This window comes from Oryzias latipes, chromosome 11 (genome assembly GCF_002234675.1).
Source record: "Oryzias latipes chromosome 11, ASM223467v1".
Taxonomy (NCBI): Eukaryota; Metazoa; Chordata; class Actinopteri; order Beloniformes; family Adrianichthyidae; genus Oryzias; species Oryzias latipes.
In genome coordinates, this window is record NC_019869.2 from 12,838,751 (window position 1) to 12,866,696 (window position 27,946).

The 27,946-nt window shown below is 38.7% G+C and overlaps 1 protein-coding gene across 2 annotated transcripts in view; it reads left to right on the plus strand.

The window, feature by feature from the left end:
* col16a1 (collagen type XVI alpha 1 chain) overlaps positions 1 to 27,946 on the plus strand; it is a 106,832-nt gene that overhangs the window by 51,895 nt on the left and 26,991 nt on the right. For both annotated transcript variants that reach the window (XM_023959862.1, XM_023959863.1), the window contains exons 18-30: positions 1,745 to 1,789; positions 1,911 to 1,946; positions 2,043 to 2,165; positions 2,854 to 2,889; positions 10,851 to 10,886; positions 10,976 to 11,095; positions 11,221 to 11,265; positions 11,621 to 11,656; positions 11,739 to 11,792; positions 24,010 to 24,060; positions 24,128 to 24,277; positions 26,301 to 26,336; positions 27,659 to 27,766. In XM_023959862.1, the coding sequence (XP_023815630.1) occupies positions 1,745 to 1,789; positions 1,911 to 1,946; positions 2,043 to 2,165; positions 2,854 to 2,889; positions 10,851 to 10,886; positions 10,976 to 11,095; positions 11,221 to 11,265; positions 11,621 to 11,656; positions 11,739 to 11,792; positions 24,010 to 24,060; positions 24,128 to 24,277; positions 26,301 to 26,336; positions 27,659 to 27,766 (876 nt within the window). The remainder of the gene's footprint in view (positions 1 to 1,744; positions 1,790 to 1,910; positions 1,947 to 2,042; positions 2,166 to 2,853; positions 2,890 to 10,850; positions 10,887 to 10,975; positions 11,096 to 11,220; positions 11,266 to 11,620; positions 11,657 to 11,738; positions 11,793 to 24,009; positions 24,061 to 24,127; positions 24,278 to 26,300; positions 26,337 to 27,658; positions 27,767 to 27,946) is intronic.

Here is a 27,946-nt window from a genome sequence, read left to right on the forward strand (position 1 = left end):
AAAAAAAAACAACAAAACAAAAAAACAACTGACAGGTAGTGGCTGTCCTCTTATGTGTTTGCCTGCTCCACGTTTGACTGTTTCTTTATTTCAGTTCTTGAGATTTGTAGTAAGGTGTTTGTTTTTAACCAAAAAGTCGAAGGTTCAAACTTTTTTTTTTTACTGCAATCAAGGACCAAGTATTCTGCAATGCATTTATTTTCTCTCTGTATCCATCCATACTATTCCTAACACGTCCTTGATTTCCTTTTTGATTTTTTACTGTTCCATCTTTTATGTTGGAGTCATATCTTTATATCAGCTGTAATAAAGCCTATCTGGATAATTACAACATCTTAGACTTGCTTCCAAACTCCTGTGTAAATGTGCTTTGATTCACCCTTCATCCTCTTTAAGGTCTAAGTGAAGTTGTGCTTGTACTGACTGTTATTCGATGAAAGGCAGGGTACAACCTGGGAAGTCTATTGCAAAGCAAAGCAGAGCCAAACAAACAAACAAACAAGCGCCTCCTAAAATCTTTACATGCTTGATCTTATGTGTGTTTGCTTGTTTATTGACTGTACTGCAGCACAAAGCTTTAGCTGCAAAGAAGGCATCATATAAATGTGGAAACATTCGGTGTAGGTTGTAAAATATTAGATTGAGTCGGTTCATATAGAAACAAACTTTGCACTTTATAATTCAGTCAGATCTGGGCTTTAATATATAATGATAGACCTAATATGAGAAAAAAAAATCTTAGTTTTCAACAAATAAAGAATAAATATTTTCATTAGTGTTCACATTAGGCTCCATTAACTTCTTCTGATGTGTTTCCTGATATGTTTTAGGGATTTTTACCTCAAAAGTAGTCCTACCCATTAAGAGATTTATGATTTAAATCAGCTATTGAAAAAAGTTAAAGATAAATCAAAATAATACCCAAATTTTAAGTATGAGATTCTTAGAACATTGGTGTTGAACCCACAACAAAAGCCAACAAATGTATTTTTTTTTTATAACTCAAAGATTGTCATAAAGTGAACTAGATAAACTTGTAAGGTTCTTTTAATTTATATTTAAATTTAATTTAATTTAATTTAAATATATGAATCTTTTGATCTATTAAAAAAGTTTTTCCAGTGACCTTATAAAGAAGAAAACACCGGTTTTAGGCAAAATGATAAAATAAACAAACAAACAAATAAATAAATAAATAAATAAATAAATAAATAAATAAATAAATAAATAAATAAATAAAACTGTTGTTTCCTAGGACATTTATTCTAAAGAGTGGAAGTAGTTCATTAGAAATTCGCCAGAGTTGGTGAGCCCCCCTCCCTTGTTGCTGAGAGCTCAGAGAGCTTGTTGCCCACCCAGTGCATTGTCTACACTCCTTGCTCCTGATTTGGAGAAAAGATATACTCGGAAATGCAATTTTGTCTAAGAAATCTACAAAAACATGTTGAAAACACCAGAAACATCATTTTAATTTCAGGAAAAAATGATATGTCATCTCTAAAACTGTAAAATTTGGCTTTGCTAATTGGTTTTACCCAACGGTTTCTACATCACTTTTTGTTTATTTTCTGTAATAATAAAGCATTTCTTTTTGTGCCCTCATTCAAATTAAAAACCAAATGAATTAATTCATTTTAAGGCTTTAAATGATTTTAATTTAAATCCCAAAAAGCCTAAATGCTAAAAAGAAATCTCAAGTGGAATGTCCCAACGGAATAAGGTTTTCTTTTTCTTTCATTAACAGGGAGATTCAGGGCCTTCAGGAAACGATGGATTACCAGGAGATCCAGTGAGAGCCTCTTTTAAACATTGATTGGTATTCAGTGATGTGTGCATGAGCTCCCTACAGACAGAATTACAACTGCCAACTGATAAATCAGTGTTTGATGGGGATTCTGTTGTTTTCATAGGGACCAAGAGGACCAGCTGGGGCTAAAGGAGCGAAGGTGTGACAGCACGCAAACTCCATTTTTAATCCCCTCTCTGCAAGTCAGTGTGCTCTTTCCAGTGTTTTGTGTGCTTCATTTATGCTCACATTTCAGGGTGACCCGTGTGAACCGTGCCCAACGCTGACTCCAGACACAAGCAACACAGTGACTATGCAAGGGAAGCCCGGGCCTAAAGGAGAGATGGGATTACCAGGGATTGGAGAAAGAGGGCCCTCTGTTAGTACACTAGTCTGACTTTAATGTAGTATAATGTATTCTGCTCTTGCCTGGGATTCTCTGTTTTCCATTTTTATGATCTTGCTATATGTTTTATTAGGGAGTTGTAGGTGCATTCGGATGCTATCGAACCTTGGGTGCTTGTTTGATAGCGTATATATTTATTTTCTTATCGTTCCGAGTCTAAATATAACATTTATTCCTACCTGGGGGTTATGTTCGTCCTTGTAATTTTTGCTAGGAGGCTGCAGCTCGAGGCAAGAATATGAGGTAGCCTGTCAAACGTTTGGTCACTGATCTTTTTTCTGATTGTGACCTGTTTATTTATTTATTTTTCTATTGTCTTTTGAACTGAGGTACACCATACTAGCTTTGGCTTAGCTTAGCCTTCCTTTCTTTTTGGTCTGTATGCCTCTCTCACTTACTCCTGCAGGTGAAATAGAAAATGATTTGTGGAAAGGGGGAAGGGCCCATCGAATATAAATCTTGAGCCTTATGAGATTCCCTGTGCAACGATTTCCAATAGTGCCAGCATCAATCTGTCATACCTGGTTAGGCAGGAGGGGAGGAGGAGGTCGAGGAGTAGTGGGGGAGAAGTAGATGAGTACTCTCACAAAGCTGAACTAACAATGTTCTTACTTTTGGGTCACACCTCTTCCCTTCTTCTCTCTCTGTGTTTATTTACCAGGGGCTTCCAGGTGAGGATGGCAAAGCAGGACAGAAGGTATGCAGTGTGGCCCCTTTTCAGCTTTTGCAATTTATGGCTAATTCATATTCTGGAGAAGCATGACCTATACACTCATCTGCATTCCCACACTGCTAGATGTGCTAACATCAGCACTGTAGAAGAGTCTACTAAAGCAGATGCAAGCAAAACTACCAGAACTGAACTCATCAACAAGCAAAAAAATCGTCACACACACTTTTTTGGACTGCAGGTATAAACGTTAAAGTCCCACCATGATCATCTTTTGATCTATTTTCAAAGTATTACCAGTGGGCTTTTAATTATGATTACGCCATTTTAAGCTAAAATATATACAAAAAATTTGTTTTTGTTTTCTAGGGAATAGTTTCAACAGAGTAGCAGGAATTCATTTGAAATTCGCCTCTTATCTGTGGACAGGGCTGTTGGTGTAGAGTAACTTCACCTTCTCACTTCCCGTCATCCATTTGTGTACAAGCTCTCCCTCTCACACCTCCACCCTAACATTCAGTGCAAAAAAAAAAAATTGGTGAGCAATATTGGAGCTATCCAGCCGTGCAGTTTAGATCCAGATTCCAGCTCAGACGAGGAAAACAATGATGAACAAGGATCTATTTGTCTGAAAGTGGATGCATCTGAATTGACTTATGTATGACATGGATTTTTAAAGCAGTCTTGAAATTTTTGTCAGTTCCATTGCAATTTTAAAAAAAGTAAATCTCACTTTCTCTACAAGTTACTAGAATCTGTAGCTCCCCCTGTGTATTTTCTACGTAACAAATATGCTTTTTTTCAAACTACACTTTGTGTCTGCTCCTGTTTCACAACGATTTGAAAAAAAGAAATACCCAGAAACAAAATTGTAAGCTAATTTTTATGTATAAATTCCCGCCATCATCAGAAAAATGCCAAAAGAACATGCTAAAAACACCAAAAACACAATTTTCCGCATGGGTCTTTAACATACATTCATCAGAAAACTACCCATGCAGGTACTATTTTGGCAGGTACACTGTCAGAAAAAAGGGTACGGTTGGGGTACATTTGTGAACACTTAGGGTACAAATGGTGAATTTGTACCCTAAGTGAGTCATAATTACACCTTAGGGTACTCATATGTACCATTTAAGGATAAAAAAGGTACAAATATGTTTCCAACCATCAGAGGGCCCATATTTGGACCCTTTATTCCACAAACAAAGGTACAATCACTTGTGTGACAAAAGTAATAATTCAAAGTGTATGAAACGTCACCCAAAATCATTTAATACGCTTTTGGTTATTTGGAAAAGATGCACAAAATAACCAAATATATTTAAGAGACCACACATCTTTTATGACTAGTTCTGATCAGTACACAAGCACATTATATTTTATTGATTGTGCAGAGCATCAAGATAATAACTTTTAAACATGTATTAGTGTGAGCCTGGTTTTTTTTTTACTTATATAAGAGCTGTTTTAAGTTTTACCTTTAATTTAGAGCAAAAGCACACTATAGACAAAATTATTTGATGTTTTTAACCTTATATGGTGTACTTTAACTTGGCCTAAGTTCAATTTAAATTTCTAGTCTTTGAGCTGTTAATTTAAGTTTTTTTTTTTCTAATCATACATTCTCATAAAAAAGTAAATTTCTCTGTTACTACGTTACATTAAGTGTACATATTAGTACCTTTTAGCTTTTGTACCTACACAGGAAAAATGAGAGAGTACTTTTTTCGGAGTTACCATCAGTAATTTTTATTTAAGTAGGTGTAAAAACGTAGAGGAAATATGTTGGAGTAAACCAGCGAGACCACGCCCACTCTACTTTCTTAAGTTTCGTTTCTTCCGCCATTTTGTTATCCCGCAGCGGCCGGAGGAAGATAGAGGCTGTGACTGAGGTAAGTCTGCTAATTGCTCAAAAATAAGTTGGAAACTTGTTTTAAGCGGGTTCGGTTATTTTATCTGTAAGGAATAACTTTTGTGTAGTGGAATGCTGCTATTCCACCGTGTATGTGCCTGTGAGGAGATTGCAAACTACGAGCAGGAGGAGTTAGTTTGCTAGTAACGGTTAGCCTCAGCCGTTTGAAGTTCAGCTAAATGCAGCCATTAAATAAATTAAGCTGTTGTTTTTATTGGTGTTGTACCGCATTCCGTTAAATACATTGAAATATATACATTTTATCACTAGATAATTCTGTCGCCGTTTTACCGATGTACGCTGGCGTTGATGCAGCGTTTGTTGTTGCCTACCCCCCCCCCCTTTTTTTTCTTTCTGTCTTTCTTAGTAAGGAAGCCAGCTACTTTTGAAACGACCAGCTCCATAATTCCTACTGATATTTATCAGGTCCGTCGAATTCAATGCGTTAATCATTTTAATCTGTAATGTGTAGGAGTCCAATAACGTTTTATTTTATTTACACCGCAGTATGGCGGTCCTTCCCATTTATATGTCAGCCTGCCGTAGCTGCTGTGCGCGCGCAGCCACCATTTCTCGAATGCAAGACAGTGACAGAGACTGTTTAGGTTGTCATGATCGCTCATTGTTGGTCAAGCGAAGTTTACACTGTGTTGTTGATTTTGATCATTCTCCTGCAGATTATTTTTTTTAAATGGAGGTCCGTGATTCCAGATACTCGTCACGATTTCCCATACCAAAAACTCATCTATCTTCCACTTTCGGCTTCTCCCATCAGGGGTCGCCACAGCGAACAAGTCGCATGGTAAATTTGGCAATGTTTTACGCCGGATGCCCTTCCTGACGCAACCTTCTCAAACCGGGCTTGGAACCGGCACAGAGGTAGAGAAGGGAACAGGGAGCAGCCCGGAGTCGAACCCTGGTTTCACGGACGGAAGGCGCCGCAAACCAGCACGAGCTAAACCGGCTCCACCCAAAACTCATCTATAAACCAGGAAAAAATAATTTTTTTTAAATGAAATTCCAAGAAATAAATCTGTAGGTCCTTAGAAGCCAGTGCATTGTCGTCAGTGTTTTTTTTTTTTTTTTTAGCAGTTCTGCAAATTCTGCAACATTGCTGTGGCAGCTAGTGTGAACTGTATATTTGCCATTACTATTTTAAAATGTATTAATTTATTTGGAACAGGGCTTAGATCTGAATAAATGCTTTGTTGGTACCTTTTGGTGTTTTAATGTTGTTTTTTTTGTAATATATTTTTTTTTCCCACCAGGAAAGATGCAAGCTGTGCGTGAACATGTCGAACGCCAAAAAAAAAATAATGTTTTGAAGTTCAGCTGACCTACGAATTCTTTTGGGAATGCGGTGAGTGGAAACATCACAATTTCCAGCATTTTTCTTTACAGGAATCAGTCAACTTTGTGGATAAACTGTCAGCTGTGATGCAAACAGATTTTTTTTAATTGCTTCTTAATTTAAAGATAATTTCTGTGCTGTATTCTAAACATAATTTTGCTGTGTTCACAGCTGCCAAAAAGTTGAACATCCCAACCTTGGACTTGAAAGTGTTTGATGACTCAAAGACAGAAGTTGATGAGCAGGTTTTTGATCTCCTGTTGAAAAACCCAAACTGTGGTGTGTTGGAAATTTGTCTGGCCGAAGATACAAATCCAGAAGGTGAAGTTTTTCTTTAAATTGTAATTTATCTATTTTGTTTTGAATGGTTTTGGGTAAATTCCCCTTTGATGCCTGAATTTATTTCCAAGGGAAATAATCTGTGTTTTTGCTTTCAAGTACATGCTAAATTAAGAACATTTTTGAGCTGAAGAGCATCAATAGGAGTCTAAGGGTTAATGATTTATTTGACAGGATAGTGTGGGGAACAAAACACGGGCAATAAAGTATGAGTTTTATACCCTATTGCTGTCTTAGACAAGATAATAAATCTGCTAAACTGTTAAGTCGGTCAGTATTTAAAAATCTTTTTTTTTTTTTTTTTTTTTTTTTGCTATCATACTAATTTAAATATTACAGTAACTGAAAGCTTTAATACTTTGACAGATCAGCCGAGTCGTCCTGTAAAGAGCTGCAATACCACTTCAAGTGGAGATACTGAAGTGGACTCAGATGACACAATAATATTACAACACAGTCCTACAACAAGACGAAGAGTTGAAGACACCTCTCTTGCCAAAGTAAGTAAATAATCTTTTCACAAAGTCATTTCAAGCATTCAAAGTCAGGCTGTCTTTTCGATTCAGTTTAGTTGTCAAACAGTGCAGTAAGGCAGATCATCCAAACTAGTTTAAAGTTTTCTAGGGAAACAGCAGATTGCACCGAGTAAGTCACAACACATTGAATACATTCTGGAATGCTGTCCTCATCATACAAACATATAATTCTTCTGTATTTCCTTCAACAAAGCTCTGCATAATTAACAAGATATTGACTATACGGGCGACAGTGGCTCAGTGACCGAAGGGTTGGCGGTTCGATCCCCGCTCCCACCAGCCAAAAAATGTTTTCAATATAATTGAAAACATTTCAATTTCAAAACATTTCAATATAATTGAAAACGTTTCAATTTTTTCAATTATATTGAAAAAATGTTTTCAATATAATTGAAAATATTTTTTAATAATATAATAATAATATAATTATTATTATACAAAGGCAGACATTGATTATGCAGTTTTTGAGGGGGAAAAATGTTTTCTGGGACATGGGACATGGTTTCTGCAGTTCAATTGGAATTCACCTTCAAGTTCTTGACAGGACTGTTTTGCAGAGTTAACCGGCCTTAACTTCCCATCATGCCATTGTTTACGCTCCCGTTACCTTACAGTCCCTCACAACCCCCAAGCAACAGAATTGGTGTGCAATATTGGAGCTGTCCAGCCTTATAGATGTGAGCCAGATGCCAACTCAGACGAGGAGAATGACGACATGTGGAGCAGGGAGCTTATGGCCTGCCAAATGTAGCTTGTACGTAACAACTACAAGCTTTCTCAAATTACATCTTTTCATCTGCTCCTGATTCATCCCAATTTGAGAAAATAAATATTCAGAAACACAGTTTTATTCTTAAATCTTATAAGAATATGTCATCATAAAAATGCTACATTTTAAAAAATAACTTTCATTGGAGTGGGTACCCCATTTTTAACATGTCGCAGTATTTTTCTCATGATGGGCACGTTTAAAAGAACACGTTTAAAACTGCACATCTGAGTATTCACTCAAATTGGGATGAATCAGGAACAGACAAAATAAATGCAGTTTGAGGAAGCTCTCTATTGTGACGCACCACATGAAGGTGTCAGAGTCCCTCTGCTCTGCTGTATTCTGATGCGTCCACTTGCAGACAAACAGATCCATTAACATCTTCATCATACTTGTCTGAGCTTGATCTAAACTATGGCCGGAAAGCTTCAATATTGCTCACCATTTTGGTTTCACCACTAATGTTAGTTTTAGGTTGGAAGGACTGTAAGCTAGAGGGAGAGGGCGTAAACAAAGGGATGATCGGACATCAGCAGAGGGTAACTACTGTGTCAATAACCCCGCCTACAACTCAGAAGTTAATTTCTGATCAACTCCAAACCACTCTGCACAAACTGTCTTTAAACATCATCTCAAAGTGCTTTAACCCCAGTAATCAGTGCTTGCAGTTGTATTTTTTATTATTAATATGGACTTTTAAATTTGATCCAATAGGTGGTTTCTGTCATTGGTGAGGATGCATCATCCGTTGAAGGTCATGTGAATGTCCTGCATATCCAGTACAGCAAGGTGCGAGAGGATATACTAAAGAAGTTCCCTTTCTTGAAGACAACCTCAGGGGTCAGTGACATTTTAAATCAGTTCTCAGCTTAAAATAAATTTTGAATGTTAATATAAGCTGAGACATCTGCTGACCATTAACAGCTTTAACTCAATTGTAAAAACATTGTAATTTTCTAAACCCATATATAAATATATAGTCATTCAAGCCATGTAATATTTATACAATGAGATAACTAAAGGGAAATGGCAATGAAAGAGGCAACAAAGAATATTAGAATTTTTTATGTCTTTTGTTTGTTTTAGTTAAAGTGAATGATTAATTTTCTAATTTTTTCTATTTTCAGTTGTTTGATGTTGACCGAATGCATCCATCACCTGTCAGTTTAAGCCAGCGCTTCAAGGACGGCGTTTACCAGTATTGTGCCAAAGGTGCTTGAGCTTGTTCAAAGAAAAGCTCCATTAGCCAAAGTCTCCAAAGAAGCAAGAGAAGAGATGCTTGCAGAGGATCTAATAGGTATTGACATAAAACGTAATCCTTGGTAACCTTTAGTGTGTTTTATAGTTCTTCTTTTTAGAATTCGTATTAATATTATCTTATCACATTTATGCATTTTATTATTTAAATTATGCATTTAAACTTGGTTATAAGTTTACTTTTTTACTATCTATTTTTAGAAAATGTAGAATGCAGTAGAAAGATGTACTTAAAATGAGGTCTAATGCTTCTTTTGTTAATGTCACAAGTTTTAATTCATGGTTTAAAAATGGTAACTGAAGTGCTATGTGCTGTTTACAATTGATCAAATGTTAAGGTTATAGTTACAATGAATGCAATGTGAACTGAAGGAAAAATATAGATTTTTCATTATTGTAAAATTGCTAATAATTGTAAATATATGCATCCTGTTGTGACACTGTACATACTGTGTAATGTCAGCATTGTAATTGTTTTGAATGTTTAATAAATGTGATAAACAGTATACTGGTCTTTTAATGTGCTGTATCTGGTACAAATTTGCCATCAAAGGGTACAAAAGGCTTGTCACTGGGGCAGTACCCTTAAAAGAACAAATTTGTACCTTTTTTTTAAAGGTACATTATGGTACCATAGCACTATAGGGTACAATTTAGTCCACAGAGGTACATATTTGCCTTTGAAAGGTACATACTGGAAGGGTACAGATACGTACCAATATGAAAGGGTACAACATTTGTACCCTTGAGGGTACTGCCCCAGTGACAAGCCATTGTACCTCTAAAGGTACAAATTTTGCACATTTTTTCTGACAGTGTATATATCTTATTCTTCTAGATAATAAGATCAATTTCACCGAAAATAGCAGATTCAATTCAGTTTTTTGTGTTAATGTTAGTTTTTCCAGTAAAAGGCTTCTTGTCCCAAAGCTTGGTTTCTTTTTAGACAGGTGCCTCACTCAAATGTCATTTACTGATGATGTTTTACTCATTTGTTAAAAAAGGTCTTTTATGCTGGAAAAACAATACAGAATTAAAACCTAACTACCCTTTCTCCAAAAACTTAATCATAGGAACATTTTATTAAATAAAAAGCAGACTATGGCTGAATTCGTATTATTCTTCTGCCCCGATGGCGTCTCCCTACCCCTACATTTAGCCCTCCAAGTGGAGAGATATGGAAAAATAGTGTCTTCAGATTTGTATGTTTGTATGTTACTTGATGATGTCATGAATAGTCGCCGGTCATTTACGTTAGCAGGTAGCTGGCAGCGCTCAGAAAATACACATTAGTTTTATAACTTTAAAAAGTCATGCTAAAACCAAGTCATTACTTACATTTAAATGTAAACTTCTGTGCTTCAGTGCACACCCACATGAAGAAATGAGTTTCTCTGCCGTGTCACAAATGTGACGCAGATCACCCTACTGGCGGAGGGATACACAGCCCTAAGTCACTACAGCTCCCTGTGAAGAAACAAGTTCAGACTCCTCTACATCTCCAAATGCCCTTTCAAGTATAAAAATAGGGAGGAGCCAAAGTATGCATTCCTGAAAGTTTAGAAAAGTAACAAAATGTTTAAATTCCTTAAACTTTGCGCCACAAATGCCAGTCTGCTCAAGTCCAGAATGCCACCCACTCTCACCCACACACATCTTACTGTCATCTTCAAATGTCTGCCTAATTGCATCAACAAAAACATTCTCAATGCCATGTTCAGGCATGACATTTTAGAAAAGTGAAATGTTTGGCAGAGTAAGTTGGTTTTAATTTGCTTTTTTATTTTTTTGGATGTTCCTCTTCTCTTGTTTTGGCAGGGAGAACCAGGATCAGATGGTTCCAAAGGAGAAAAGGTCAGCTTTCTGCCTGTTTTCAACTGAAATGGATATGGAGTTAGATTTTGATTGTGAATATTTGTAATTTTTCCGTCAATGCGCTTTAGGGAGAGTCTTGCTCTGCGTGCCCCACCGTGGGAGACCTGCCCCCGAACCTCATCCCGAGTGGCGTATTACAAACAAAGGGGGAGAAAGGAGAGCCTGGTTTTGGACCGAAAGGAGATTCGGTGAGTCTGGTTTATTACAAAACTAAATTTCGTAATTTAATTATCGATTCTTTCTTTGTGATTTTGCTTTCTTATAAATAAAAGGAAAAAAAAAATCTTGAAAAAACTTCCTTCTGTATTCACAGGGAAAGCCAGGAAAGCCGGGTTCACCCGGACTTAGGGGAGAGAAGGTAAGGAACATAAAAATAAACAGAAGTGAGAGCAGCTGACCTTAATAGCAGTTGAAGCTGATACAAGAGGAGCTCAGCCGGTGGGTTTCTTGGCAGAGCTCCTAATAGACTTCATCAGGAAAATAACCACAGCACTGCACTAATCCTAGAGCCTAAAACTGTCGGCCGTTGGGATTTCCCTTCAGCATGAAACTTATTAGCAAAGAGCTAAGGTATTCAACAAATAATATATTTTGACATGGCAGCCTGTGGGGTGCAACTTACTATGAAGTGAGTATTACCAATGTACAACACCGTCCATTTTTTTATCATTTCAAAAATGTATTTTCCTTTTTTTTTCCTTGTCTGCCTCCAGGGTAATTCTGGCAGCTCAGGAGCGGATGGTAAGCCGGTAAGTTCAGCTTCTGCTCTTTAAAGTGAATGTTTTGCTTCACCTTCTGACAAAGTTTTATGGATGTTATCTCATATAACAGGGCAAACCAGGACTGAGGGGTTCAAGTGGGAAAGATGGAAAGAAAGGAGAAAAGGTAAGAGGATTGTGTACTTCTGGTCACTGAGAAGTGATAGTTTAAGATCTTTTAAAAGCTTCCTTTAAGTTTTTTTTTTTTTTGCATGTTCATTCAAACCATCACATTTAAAAAAAAATCAACTATATGAGCTTTTAAGGGCATTTGCGTTTTCCTCTAAAGGCCTGAGCTCTAAGCACCAGCTGCCCCCAATCCACAAAAACAAATGAGTTCTCACATTATGACGTAGACCAATGGTAACAGCCCGTTCCAGGAGGAGTCTGCGTACACAAATCCAGTGTCTTCATAGAGCTATCGGTGATTGGCTAAACGCTTCCCTTTTATTATGGTAATAAAATCCCTGGTGGGATCCCTGGTAATCCCATATTATTATTTATGGACAATATGCACATCCATCTTTCCAAAAGTTTGGAGTTTATTTTTATTTTTGTGGGTGAAACAAAAACATGCGGCCAAGGCCGACTCTAGGTTGACGTCATGAAATGGGCAGCACCCACTAGGGGAGAAAGGCGGTGCCTCAGAGATCGAGTGGTAGGTAAAGGAGCTGCAAAAATAACTAATATTTCATAAAAAACGTTCTTTAGTGTGCCAAAGGTAATATATCAGCATACATATGGATATGGTGTACTGTGAAAGGCTTAAGAATAGCATGATTATAGACCTTTTAAACTGTTTTTCCACACATATTTAGCAGCTTTATAACCAAAATAACCTGTATAACTTACCCAAGTGTTGCACCACCCACTTTTCCTAAATGTTCATGTCACAGAAACGTTAATGTATCACAAATCAGTCTTAAAGTTGAGTAATGACAACTGGAATTAAAATCCTTCTGAGGTGTCAGGATCGGTTTCAACACTTTATTCACATTTAAAAGACATAACTCACTCATCTGAAGTCCAAAACAAACAGATTCTTGACTGAGGAGACAGGTGGTTTGTAAGAGGGGTCAGAGACACAATCCCTCAACAGAGGGGGAGGCCTCGGACACTATCTGTCTGCTGCTACCCTTTCATTATTTCTTAAGAAGACCAAAAGTGTTATCTCTAGTGTGATCCTGTGTTGGGGATAGTGGGGATTACAAGAGGAGAGGAGTCTACTCTGGTTCCTCCTCTTTGTTATTTCTTTAATGATCCATCCATTTGATGGAATGTGGGTGTCCCACCTGGCAGAGACAAATGTAGATTGAGACTTCTGTTACCGACACCAGGAGTGGCGTCAAAGCAACAAAATAGATTTTCTGTTGAGAACAGAAGAAAATGCCACAGCAATGAACACAGGATGCTTCTCTGTCGTCGTCCAGATTGCGTCTGTTTATTTACAGTCACTTAACATAAAACCCTTTGTTCATATGCACCCAGTTTTCATTCAGCATTTTCAAAACTGCAGTCTTTATACAATCATTACATACCAGTTCAATATTAAATAAAATCTTTCAATTCTCCAGGTGTATTATCTCTAATCTTTACATAAACATATATACAAATACACCTTATCAGCCAGTGTCTGACCATTGAGTCCCATCATTTTATGATGCACAAAATTAGAAGCAACATTCTGCATTCAATAACATTAACATGTTCAGTCTGGACAGCTTAAATCAATTTCAATATAATACTTTTCTGATTTAAACTCAATAAACATTCTTCACATAAACTCAAACCACATCAAAATCCTTGAAAAACTGTGTTTTAACATTTTGCCTGCAAGTTCTTACACGGGGCATATTGTTAGCAAAATACGTTGTTAGCAAAACACGGTGCCTGCCAGGCAGCGCTCAGGGCAAAGACGCGCCAGAATCACAGTGTAACGGTTTCGCAGCGGCAGTTAAGCCAGATGTCTTTCAAGTTGCCGTCCGCTCCGTAAAGTTTCTTTATATTTCCCTTTTTCTTTCAAAGTACTCATAAATAATATATACTAATTTTATGTCAAATCAAGTGATCAAAAGAACATATTTATGGTACACCAACCTGTTGAGAACAGAAGAAAATGCCACAGCAATGAACACAGGATGCTTCTCTGTCGTCGTCCAGATTGCGTCTGAGGTGCTCATGCACAAACCCACCGTCAGAAACAACCCAGCACACAACTGTCCGCATCAGTTTTGTTCCTTCCGTTCTGCATTTGTTAAATTCCAAAATTAAACATAAGACAAAATTGTGCGTTTCACATTTAATAAAAAATATATATATATTTTTTAGATACTTAAATTTAAGTTGTGCATTTAAAACCAACAGGCTTATTTTTGTGTTTACCACACACTCCCCTACAAACAAAAGTGGCTCCCGACACTTGCACATGGCCTCAACTTGGATTAACTTTTTTTTTTCAAAACTCTTTAGAACCATGAAACATTCAAAATAAAAAAAAAACCATGTATATTCAAACTAAAAGCAGTAGACTGGATGGTAAAACGTTGGGTATGTTTGTGAGGTGAAAGTACTAGGCTGAACTGAATAGAAATGTGTTTGTGGGAAATGGTAATTGTAGGGTGTTAGTTGAGTTGCTACTGCATTGATGACAGCACAAGGTTGATAGGATGGCTGGCCAAGGGTGTTGTAGGTGAATATCTGACCAGGGCGCCTATTTCTGGTAGATTTCCTCAAGACGGGTGATGAGTGACTTTGGATATCTTCTTCCTCATCGATCTGAGGAACATTGTCATCTTGTTGCAAAGGCTGGTCTATGAATGGCAGACTTTCATTCTGCCTCGTCTGTTCTCCTACAGTGAAACTATTCCTCTCAGATACAAGTTCAGCTGGTTCCGATTCTTCAAAGTCAGCGTTATCATTTTCACACAATATTGGTTCATTATAGTAAGCTGGTTGATCAACCAAACAATCAGCTCTCCTCTGTGTTTCCCTTGGAAATCTCAGCCAGTAAGTCGGTTCCTCTTCTTCCTCATCAGACTCATTTGAGTTATGTGACTGGAACTGTGTTGGTGTTAACAAGAGCCTTTTTGACCTTTTCGCCTTAGCATGGGCTTTTTGTGGTGGTGGTTGTTCAACAGGTAAGTCGTTCACCTGGAGCAACAGATTTCGGTGTAGAGTTCGAATGGGATGGCTGTTTGTTTCAGGACTTACTTTATAGACTGGGTTGTCACCTAGTTGTTCTCTGACAACATAAATGGTCTTCTCCCAGTAGGGCTTCAACTTACATGGTCCTCCACGTTGTGCTACATTGCGTACAAGTACTCTGTCCCCTGGCTGAAGAGTAACACCTCTATTTTTCTTGTCATAATAGCGCTTTCCTTTGGCACTCGATTGTTGGCTATTAGTGCTGGCTATTTTATATGCTTCAATCATCTTCTCTGCCCACTTGTCTGCATAGTCTGTGCCTGTTTGGGCTTTGTCTTCTCCAACCAATCCAAAAATGAGGTCCACTGGGAGTCGAGGGTGTCGGCCGTAAAGCAGATAGTATGGGGAGAACCCTGTTGATTCATGTTTGGAGCAATTGTATGCATGCACAATGTGGGGTAAGTGATCTTTCCAATTTTCTTTTTCTTTCTCACCCAGTGTGCGGAGCATCTGCAATAAAGTTCGATTAAACCTCTCAGCAGGATTACCCTGGGGGTGGTAAGGTGAGGTTCTTGAGTGGTTCACACCAGCAAACTGTCTGAGAGTTCTAAAGAGTTCATTCTCAAACTCTCTACCCTGGTCATGGTGGAGTTTATGTGGATATCCAAAACGGGGGACAAAGTCATTGAAAATCTTGTCGGCAGCAGTTTTCCCAGCCTTGTTTTTAGTGGGATAGGCTTGGGCAAACCTGGTGAAATGATCAACTACTACCAGGACATACTCATATCCGCCTCGACTGGCCTCTAAGTGTAGAAAATCAATACACACTAGCTCTAGTGGCGAGCTAGATGTGATGCTCCCCATGGGTGCTCTTTCAGGGACAGCGGGTTTCTTCTGTTTAATGCAGCGACATCTGCGAGTTACATAATCTTCCACATCCCTTTTCATAAATGGCCAGAAGAATCGCTCTCTTACCAGGCTTAAAACCCTCTCTACGCCAATATGTCCCATATTGTCGTGCAAGTGTGTCAGTGCAACCTGCTTGTAGGTGTCTGGCAACACTAACTGTTTCCGTCCTTGGATTTTCCTGTACAACAGATCATTTTCCACATGGAGCTTGCTCCACTCTCTAGAGAGCTTTCTTGTGTTTGTGTCCAAAGATCTGCGTTTTTCCTCTGTTAGTTCGGTGAAATTTTTCTTCAACTCCAGAATCTTTCTGATTACAGGGTCCCTCTGTTGTTCTCTCACCAGTTCCTCATGGTCTATCACAGGAAAAGACTTTGTGTGAGTTGGTTGTTCGGATGTGATGCTAAGGGAGGCCACCCATGCCACATCATTCTGCTGGGCTGTCCTGCTACCATCCCAGCTGGCACCCACTGCCTCCTCAGAAAGTCTCTCCGAACACTGACTCATATAGGTGTTAATATCTAGAGGACAGCGTGAGAGAACATCAGCATCAACATTCAGCTTTCCTGGTTTGTAGCGTATGTCAAAGTTAAAATCTGCTAATTGCCCCACCCACCTATGACCAACTGCATTAAGTTTGGCGGTGCCCATCACATATGTCAAAGGGTTGTTGTCAGTATAGACAGTGAAATGGGGGGCATAAAAGAGGTAGTCTCTAAATTTCTCACACACTGCCCACTTCAAAGCTAAAAACTCAAGCTTACCACTGTGAAGGTGGTAGCTCTGCTCTGCTGGTGTTAATGTACGGGACCCATACCCAATCACTCTCATTTTCCCATTTTGGTTTTGGTAAAGCACAGCTCCAAGGCCATTTTGAGAGGCATCTGTATGAAGTGTGAAAGGTTGGTCAAAGTCTGGGTAGGCTAAGACAGGTGGATTGGTCAGGATATTGATTAGATGTTCAAGGATCTGTTGGTGTTCAATCTTCCATTCCACTGGGGTAGAAGAGGATAATTGCGGACCTTTGTTGTTCTTTCTCTGAGACTTTGTTTGCAGGACACTGGGGTTTTTCTGTAGCAATTCATACAGCGGTCTTGCTATTCTAGAAAAATCTTGGACATATGACCTGTAATAGCTAAGGAAGCCCAACAGTCTTCTAACATCTCCTACTGTTTGTGGTGCCTTCTCTTTCAAGGCCTGCACTGCTTCAATGTCCTTTGGATCCACTCTCACCCCATCTGAGGAAACAAGGCGACCCACATACCTGACTTCTTTGCGGAAAAACTCACACTTTTCCGGTCTCAGCTTTACCCCATGACGTTTCAATGCTCCGAGTACATGGCGCAGAGACTCAACATGTTCCTCAAATGATCTGGAAAAGCAAAGAACATCATCTAAATAAGGAATGCAACATTCGTCCCTCAGGTCTTGTAGCATCTCTTCCATGCTTCTCTGAAATGCTGCTGGTGCGTTTGATAATCCAAATGGGATCCTGATCCACTCGTATAATCCCCAGGGTGTAGTGAAGGCAGTCAGATGTCTTGAGCCTTCGGAGATGAAACCTTGATGATAAGCTTTGCCTTGATCTAAGATAGAAAACCAGCTAAAGCCTCCGAGTGAATCGATCAAGTCTTGTATGCGTGGAAGAGGGTGTTTGTCTGGCACTGTCTTTTTGTTGAGGAGACGGTAGTCAATGCAGAGTCGCAAAGATCCATCCTTTTTTCTGACACATACAATAGGTGCAGCATATGGAGACTGTGACTTAATAATCCACCCTTTCAATAGCAGTTCCTGGATGTATTCTTTTACCTCTTTATAGAGTGGTTTTGGGACTGAAGAGTACGCTCTTTGCACGGGGATGTCATCTGTGAGTCTAATGGGCATTTGGAGGGAAGGAATGCACCCAATATCAGTGCTGTCTTTGGCGAAAGCCGTACTCTCTTCATACAGCATTTTCTCAACAATCTGTTGTTGTGCTGGGTTGAGGTGACTGAGGTCAACAGGTGGTTGCCATAGCTCAACTAAGGATGTGACAGGGGCGTTGACATTGTTGACTTCAGCCGGGCTTGTTGGTTTTGATATTTCAACTTGTTGTGCCTTTGCATCTCCTGTCTCAATAACTTTGCTGATGTGTTGGATGAATCCTATTGGGTGTCTTCTAGGAAGAGTGATATCCTGTTTGGTGTGGTTGGAGACTGGCACAAAAAGAAGAGGGGTTTTACTTTCGTTGACTTTTAAAAGGCTCTCTCCGACACTCAGTTGATCCAGTGTTGTGTCATTGTCTGTTGGTTCATACAGAACAAAAGGATCAGAGGTGTCAAAGTTGGGAGGTACCCTGCACTTTACATATACAGTTCTTCCAGCTGCTATGATAACGTCATCTTTTCCAACTCTCACTGTTGCCATGGAGTCTGGTGTCTCTTTCAGCTGAATAAAGTTCACCATTGCTTCAACTTGTTCTTCTTCAGCACCCAATGTTTTTCTGAGCAGCTCAAAAACCATAGCATGTGCTTCAGCAGGAGACTCTTGTAAGTTAATCATAGCTTGGAGAACATTAGCACCTAATAGAGGCTGGGGCAGAGGGAGCTGACTGACCAAAAAGGGGACCTGTATAGCAAGGTTTGGATTTTCATTCCCCATAAGGTTGACTGTAAGCTCCACCCATCCATCATAGGGGATTGATTGTCCATTTGCAGCAACCAGGTCAAGGCTGTCACCTGGATCGAGAAGCTCTTTTAGTGGCCGCACAAAGTGGTTTGGAACAAACATCTCTCTCCAAGCCCCATCTATTATGCTTACTTGAGATCCAGAATCAAATAGTGTAGTTGTTGCAAAGCCATTGATGAAACAAGTGAGCAGGCATTTTTTTCCAATGAGTGGTACTGTGCGAGAGACGTTCTGAAGAGTTTTAGCTTCTTCTGAGGGGTTGCCTCTGCCTAGTCTTTTACTTTCTTTTTTTCTGCTTGAGTGAGTGCGGTTACTTCTTGGGGTGGTACTGTGGGACTTGTGTTGTGAAACGGCCTCTTGTTGTCCCTCCACGGAGACCGCTCCTAGTTTAAAGGCTTCTTTGTTCTTTTTAGGCAACCAATAGCCCTGTGGCCTGGCTCTCCACAAACAAAACAGTGACTGCAATCTTCTAAACCTTGTTGTATACAGTTCATACAGCAGAAGGGCTTTTCCTTTCTTTGGGGAGGAAGAAGATTTTGAGAGACGGCTGTTCTACTGGCTGAAGGAGGGCACTGTGTGTGGGGTTGGCCCAGCGTTTGGGAAGATAGGCCCTGTGCAGAGGCTGCATGGTTTTTTGTTGTTTTCTGGTCCATTAAAGCAGCAACCATGGTTGTTAGTGCTTCAACCTGTGCACTGAGTTTTTGGATGGCCTGGTGGTCTTTTTCCATCATGGCATGATTCTCATCACCTACCCTTACACTGTGCATGTGTGCAGGCTTTTGTCTGGAAGTGTAGCCCAATCTACGCTGATGTTCATTTTCATCTGCAATAATTTTCATTACTTGTGAAAGAATCTCTTCATCAGTCACTTGACTCCTAGAAAGGAGTGGTCTCAGTTGCTGTCTTATGTCTGTGTGTTTTGAACCTAAGCCCTGGTAGACTGTGTGCAGAAAAACTCCCTGGATTGTTTTTGGATCATAGCATATCTCTGAGTTGCCTTGTTTGGACTGGAACAGTATTTTTTGTTTGAGCCCAATCATGCGGTATAGGAATTGCTGAGGAGGTTCATGCTCATGTTGTTTTGCACATACAAGCTCCTGAAATAATTCTGTGCTTGCCTTTTCACCAAGATGCGATCTAAGGAACCCCTTGAGCTCACAAAGCGCCATCTCCTCTTTGTTGGTTAGCATGTCCCTAAAGGCTCCTGGCTTGACTATTCTCAAAGCCCCCCGAATCACTTCAGTCTCTGTGAAGCCCTCTTTGATCCCCTCATCCAGTTGTTTACATATGTTATTGTAGGTGATGTCAGAGTTCTGGTCTCCTATCTGCCCACCATGCACTTTGAATTCTCTGCGCTGGAGGAAGGGCAGATCCTTCAAGCATACCACCTTCTCTGTGTCACCTTGTGCTGTAACTTGGTTTCTCAGATGAGGAACTGATGTTTCCTGTGGATCGTACTGTCTGGCTCCATGTTTGTAACTTTGCAGCTTTTTCCCTAATTCTTCATGTATTGCTTGCAGCTGTTCTATGTCTTGAGTGGAAGAATTTGTGTTGTTGGTTGGTGGAGTCACTCTTGGTATGGAGACAGTGGGTAGTGGAGCTGGTTTTGTCACATTACCATCAGCCTGAGCTAATGTCCTAGCTGATGCAGCTGTGACATTCTCTTCCCCTTGCGTTAAACTACCCCTGATAACCATCAAGTCACGATTCTCAATAATGTTGCTTACAAGATCATTTAGTGCTAACAAATGACTCATCCCTTCATCTTCAGTGTCAAGCAATGCATTGGACTTCATATATTGAAGGATATACTCAACACATCCTTCTTCATCAGATGAGTCAAAGTTAACTGCTTCCTGGAAGTCTCTGGACACCTCCATAGCAAGCTGGTAAACTTCATCACAGGTGAGCTGGTACAGGCTCTTCTTGATGCTCCATGTGAGTTCTTTACGTGGCGCAGACATGACTTCTTTTGCTCTTGGTTAACAGCAGTGCGGCTCCCTTGGAAGAAAGGGTCCTTTCTGGCTTCAATCTTCCCTCGTGGACGTTCACTTGCTGTCACTTCGGCTGTAGTCACGTTGCGGCACCTCAGCTTTGGTTCTTTTGTTACTGGATCTGCTCCCCTGGACACTTGAGTGGCGCCGGAGAGAGATCCCGGACGAGCCCCCACAATTTGTTACCGACACCAGGAGTGGCGTCAAAGCAACAAAATAGATTTTCTGTTGAGAACAGAAGAAAATGCCACAGCAATGAACACAGGATGCTTCTCTGTCGTCGTCCAGATTGCGTCTGTTTATTTACAGTCACTTAAAATAAAACCCTTTGTTCATATGCACCCAGTTTTCATTCAGCATTTTCAAAACTGCAGTCTTTATACAATCATTACATACCAGTTCAATATTAAATAAAATCTTTCAATTCTCCAGGTGTATTATCTCTAATCTTTACATAAACATATATACAAATACACCTTATCAGCCAGTGTCTGACCATTGAGTCCCATCATTTTATGATGCACAAAATTAGAAGCAACATTCTGCATTCAATAACATTAACATGTTCAGTCTGGACAGCTTAAATCAATTTCAATATAATACTTTTCTGATTTAAACTCAATAAACATTCTTCACATAAACTCAAACCACATCAAAATCCTTGAAAAACTGTGTTTTAACATTTTGCCTGCAAGTTCTTACACGGGGCATATTGTTAGCAAAATACGTTGTTAGCAAAACACGGTGCCTGCCAGGCAGCGCTCAGGGCAAAGACGCGCCAGAATCACAGTGTAACGGTTTCGCAGCGGCAGTTAAGCCAGATGTCTTTCAAGTTGCCGTCCGCTCCGTAAAGTTTCTTTATATTTCCCTTTTTCTTTCAAAGTACTCATAAATAATATATACTAATTTTATGTCAAATCAAGTGATCAAAAGAACATATTTATGGTACACCAACCTGTTGAGAACAGAAGAAAATGCCACAGCAATGAACACAGGATGCTTCTCTGTCGTCGTCCAGATTGCGTCTGAGGTGCTCATGCACAAACCCACCGTCAGAAACAACCCAGCACACAACTGTCCGCATCAGTTTTGTTCCTTCCGTTCTGCATTTGTTAAATTCCAAAATTAAACATAAGACAAAATTGTGCGTTTCACATTTAATAAAAAATATATATATATTTTTTAGATACTTAAATTTAAGTTGTGCATTTAAAACCAACAGGCTTATTTTTGTGTTTACCACACTTCCACCAATTAGACTGATGAAGCCACTCGGATGAGCGGTGATACACTTCAAGGAAGAGACTTTAAGGTCTATTTCAACTTCAAGTCAGTGTCACCTTCACTGATGTTTGGAAATCAGTAAAATACTGTTCAAGTGGCACAGCTAACTGCGCTAATGCTTAAAGCCTGATTTAAACTTTTAGCTTTAAAGGTGAAACTGGAAACTATGCCTTTACTGTGACATGTAGACACATCACTGGGGAAGTTTAAACAAAAAGAAACATTTCATTAAAGCTGTAAAATGATAAAACAGATCAAGTATTTTCTAGTGTTATAGTAACATTTACATAAACACCACAATCTGTACCCAAAGAACACATTCTCGTGTGATTTCTTCCCATCCAAAGGTTTTAGCAGTAAAATAAATTTAACTAAAGGTGGAGAATGTGGGGTTGACACATTTTAGTTGCAATATTCTGACATTTTTCTCATAACAGCCATATTCTGACTTCAGTATGACATGGATTTTCAAAGCAGTCTTGACATTCTTGTCAGTTCCATTGCAATTAAGAAAGCTAATGTCACTTTCTGTGCAAGTTATTAGAATCTTTGTCTGACATACATGTTTCAGTGACATATTCTTGGTTTCATGTCATTCTATCTTTTTACACAGTTTATTACTGCTGTTGGTATTGCTTGTAATGCACTGTAGTGAGATTAGTGTATCAAATCAAATCAATCTTTCTTTATATAGTACTTCTTATGCATGGTAACGCAAAGTCAAATGAAGAGTGAAAAATAAATACATTTATTTATGAACACGCACACGTCTCCAACCCTTGCAAACAATGGAGGTAAACACAGGGCATCAGGCTGAGAATGGATAACATTGGTAGGTGGAAAATAATAGTTGGGACCTCCTCCTCTGGGGTTAGATGCAAAGCCAGCCAAGTGCAGCAAAGGGGGGGGGGGGGGGGGGGGGAATTTAGCCTCACCACTGCAAGGCTGTGATGCAGCTCCGCAGCTAGAGCCACAGAGGCTGAACAGCGGCCGACCCAGAGGGAAAGGATCCAGCTGAGGAAGCACTGTGTAGTAGAGTGAACGTGTCTGTGAGTTACTTTATTTTAGATTGTATTTTTGGTCAAAAACGCTTTGTTTTTGTTATGTTTAAAACAGTGCTTTCAAAAAAAAAAAAAAAATGGAACCCCCACATATACATGTAGTAATTATAGAGATGTGCAGAGCAATTAAAAAAAAAATCACAGCAGTACACACATGAACATCTGTTTATTTATGTGTGATGGCAGAGCTGCAAACTTAACAGTAGTATGCCTGGTTTTGTGCAAAAGCAAAAAGAATGTGAAACAAAGCCAAAGTCCCTATTAAAGTAGGAACAGATCAGAGAGAGCAACAATAAATCAAAAGAAAAAAGTGAATACATTCTGTGTGCATACTGAGTGAGCTCATAAAAAAACCTGCTCCTATTTACAATTGTTTTATTACATTTGTGAGGAAATTCTGTGGAAAAAAATTATAATTAGGTGACTTTTGAGTTTTGTGGTGAAATTGGCTTATTTGATGTGTGGCAGTTGGCGCTTTAATGAAAAAAGAAAGAGACAATCTCTGGCAGCAAAATTACCTCAGATATTACAAGTCCTTTCTGTTTTTAGCATCTGCTGTAATGAAAACCAGAAATGGTTCAGAGGTGTTTCAACAGCACCTGATTCTGTCGCTCCTCCGCTTTATTTATGCTGTCATTTATGTCATTAGTTTAATATTAACATTTATGGCACGACAGTATTGCATAATGAGGAAACTTAGACGTCCCACACACCAGTGACATTGGAGAGGATATAACCAAATTAGTTTGATGTCAAACGCTGTCATATTTACTTTAAAATTAGCTTTCATAACTACAATTATTACAGTTTCATTGTGTTTTTCAAATAAGAGTAATTACATGTGGTAGAGAAAACTCATTATCTTCTTCCGTCTGTGTCTTTTGTATTAGTTTTTAATTAGTTTCAGCATGAATCAGCCTATAGTATGTAGAAATGATCCATAAAGACTCCATTTATAGTTTTTTCCTTGTTAAATAGTTTTATGATGTGAAACAATTAATAAAAATACTTAAATTCAGGATTCAATAGGGTCTATTTTTCAGCCAAAGGGTCACAGGCCCATCATAGGCCTATCAGACTTGGTAGTCATCAATTATATTCACCAATTTCAGAGTAAAAATCAATCAATCATGCACTCTAATCTAATAGATTCCTTTATGGGAAACTGGAATTTTCACATGCATTATCTCATGTTATACTCTCCAAAAATTCAGTTATTGTCCTTGATTTTTTACGCATCTTTCATGGCTGAGAAACAAAGTCATCTACATGTCATCCTGTCGAATAGGGAGAAAGAGGGCTGGCTGGTGAAGGAATTCCTGGATCAAAGGGGGAGAAGGTAGGTTTTATCATTTCTGTTGGTTCTACGTTACCTTTCTTCCAATGCTCTTGATTTCCTTCTGTAGGGGGAGTGTGGCGTGTGCCAGTTATCAGAATTTGGTGACAAACCGGACTTCAAAATCTCAGAAGAAACAAAAGGCGATCCAGGCCCTCCAGGTTTCCCTGGACCTCCAGGTCCGCCTGGGCCTTCAGGTCTCGGAGCTGATGGCAAGCAGGTGGGACAGTGCTTGATTAGGTTTTGCTTTCTTACTGCAGAGGGTGTGATCTCCTATAAGAACCCCAAAAAGGACAGCATAATACTAACTTCTTTCACTAAAACACTTTGCTTATTAATGTTAGTTATACAATGGCTCCCCGGTGAATACTTGATTCTGATTGGTTACTGGGTGTGGATTAAAAAGTAATGATTTCCGTTTAAATAAAAAATGATGATAACCGCACGCCTAAAAAAGACGTTCCGTCTTTTTTAAATGTTCTGTATCACTGCGCTGGCTTCTTTAAAACCAACTTTAGCATCATCATCTGGACAAAAACAAGCTGAAACTGAACTTTCTCTCTGAACTGATGCTTTATTTAACCCATCATGACCATCACCATAGACATTTCGTTCATTTGCCGCTGCAGTCGAGGTCGGTGCTGGCTCTGCATGTTATGTTACTATGACAACGCGCTGCATCACGTAACAAATATTCCGCTTTTTGTAAAAAAATAAATAAAAAAGCTATTTAAACCGAAAAACTGAACAAGAATAAAGTATTTTCAGAAATTAACAATTTGCTTCACGTCTGAGGATTTAGGCTTCCATGTCTGTGCGTGCGTTTCTGATAATGCACACTTCTTCGGCCATTTTCTCTTACTTAATGCATGATTAAGCACTAAATAATGAATAAAACATCCACTTTTATGCACTTCTTTTTATTACTAAATGTATCATTTTATGCATTAGTTAGTAGCTACTAATGTTTATTATTCAACTTAATTAAGGCATTTTATAACATTGATAAAAGCTGCCTTATGCAACCACCTAGCATTTTTTAAATGCATTAACAACATGTTAGTTCAAAGCCTTAATAGTGTCTAAAGTAATCATTAAGGTTGTTTATTTGGAGTTAGGAACCGTGTGGTAGAGTGTTTGGCCTGTGACTTGAAGGTAGTGAGTTCAAATCCAGGCCGAGTCATACCAAAGACTGCAAAAATGGGACCCAATGCCTCCCTGCTTGACATTCAGCACTAAGGGGTGGGATTGGGGGGTTGTGTCTGCAGCTCACCGCTCCTCCAGGGGATGGGTCAAATGCGGAGAACAAATTTCACCCACCTTGGTGTGTGACAGATAGTGGGACTTTAACTTTAACTAATTTAAAAGGTAAGAAAGGTTTTACCTTTTAAGCCTGAGCTACCCCTAAGAAAAAAGCCTCATAAGCATTACTTAAGCATAATCTAACCTTATAAATGTGTTATTTGAACCTCATTGTAAAGTGTGAATAATTATCACTTTGGAACACCTAAGAACGGTTAAATGATACACATTTGTTAACTGCTTATTTACCCATTAAGTAAAACACTTAGTAATGCAAAGAGACAGATTTAAGTGGCCGCTAAAACATCATTTGTTATTTAAATAATGATTATTTATGCAATAACAAACATTAACAAAGGGATCTCTATTGTGAACTATTACTTTTTCTTCTGCAAAAATATATAAAGCAACAGTTCTATAGTGTCTGGTTTTTATTTTCTCCAAACTGAATTGTCAATAAAGCCTTAATAAATAATTGTATTTGTTCTGGCTAATGAGTTATCATACCAACACATTTAAACAGTAAAACAACCAAAGCAAATAGATCATAACACCCATTAGCGATCTTCAGGGTTGTATCCAGCCACGTCTGAATAACTCCAATCTACCGCGGCAGCTTTTTGGCATCACATTGTACAGCAGAGCATCTTAGCTTAGCAACCGATTGGATGAGTGGAAGTTTGCGATGCTGGAAGATTCCTCCTCCAAGGCGAAACATGCCATGATGCTTGTTGTACAAACAGACAGAGATCCCCCTAGAGCTACAGAGTTGTTTCAATTATATGTATTTTTGGACTTACTCTTGCCAATCGCATGCTTGTGAGTCTGGCTTCATGTCAACAGTTTTTTTTTTTTTTTTTCTTTTTTATTGCCTCAACAATCAAAAGGCTGGCTCAGGACTTGCAGATGATGTGTATTGTCAATTTTATTTTGTTCTTCAGGGACCACCTGGTCTGTCTGGCTCTAAAGGAGAGAAGGTAATTGTCCTTGCTGCCCCTTTTGCATGTTTTCTCCATTAGAACCTTAATGTATTATTTTCACACGTTGTGTGTCTGAAGGGACTTGCAAAGAAATTCAAGAACCATGTTGGCATTTGAGCAATTAAATTCCCTAATCAATCCTCTGGGACATTGTGTCAGTTTGGAGCTTTTTAAATAGCTCATTGTCCACACATCCAAAACAGTAGTTCAAGAATAATCTTTTGAAAAAAATAAATAAAATAACTGAAAAAAGGCCCCTGAGACAACCAGACATTTCTGAATTAATTTGACACCAGTGAGAGCAAGAATGCTCTTGGAGAAGATTCCTGTGAAATTAAATAAGTCAGTTGTGTGAAAAGCTTTTATCACTTCACTCAAAATGTGAGGTAAATCTGCCATAAGCAAAGTCAGGACACCTTAAATAAGCTAAGAATTCAGTGAAAGGAATGGTTTAGCTTACATATAGAGCCAGATGGTGAATTGCTGAGATGCAAATATGCTTAACATTCATATCAATCAATATTGTATTCTTTTAACATGATATCAAAGCCTTTCATTATATTTCATTATATATCAGAAACGTTTGCCTGTCAAATGCACTGAAATTAGAGCTTTACTAAGGAGTTTTTTTTTTTTTTTTGCAAAACAGAGCAACAATGTTTACAGTCAGTATTTTCAGCAAAATCGTATAAAAAGTGCATAAATTTCTTTTTTTTTTTTTTTTTTTTTTTTTTTTTTTATTAACTTGTCCTGTCCAACAGCTAGGCAGGCAGATAAGAGCTGAGGGCCTCTTGTGTTGGACATATTTTACTTTAACAAGAGGGGTTATTAATCTTCAGACAAACCAAAGGTATGTCTGAATAAACCCCTTTTGTAATTGAGGCCAAACTTTATTAATTTCAATCATGTCTGAAAATCTTTGGTGTTGGACCGGACAGAAAAGGAAAGAGGGGAAGAAGAGAGAGGGACGTTAGAGAGAGGGGGGGTAGAAGGGTGATAATAGGAGGGGAAGGGGGGTAAGACCATGAAGCAGCATAGAGCAGACAGGTTTACTGGTTGTTAATCTTTATGGTAAGGTTCAAATGCAGTACAAAAAGGGCGGGGCCTATCCACACACACACTCAAATGTTATGAACACACCTGCTAGCTGCAAAAATGTCCACCTGTCGACATGTACACAAAACAGATAGTGTTCACACGCATACTTATGGCTTAAAACCATAAATTTCCTTTTTAATGTTTTTTTTTTTATTATTAATACTATACTCTTTGCATTATCTTTGATCATGTTTGATTGTAGTACAATTAAATTTTACCAGGGAGAACAAGGTGATACTGGAGAAAAGGGACTTGATGGTTATCCTGGAGTCCCAGGACCACCTGGAGATCCTGGTCAGCAAGGCCCAGTGGGCATTAAAGGAGAAAAGGTATTGATGGTTGACCTCAAATGGTGTTGTTTTGTGTGTATATTTATTTAATGACACATATTTGACGTTTTTAACATGTTCTTGTGGCATTTTAATGATGATGGAGAAGAAAATTAAGCTTAAAATGGCATATTTTAGTATTTCTTTATTCAAATCATTGTGTTCCAGGAGCAGATGAAA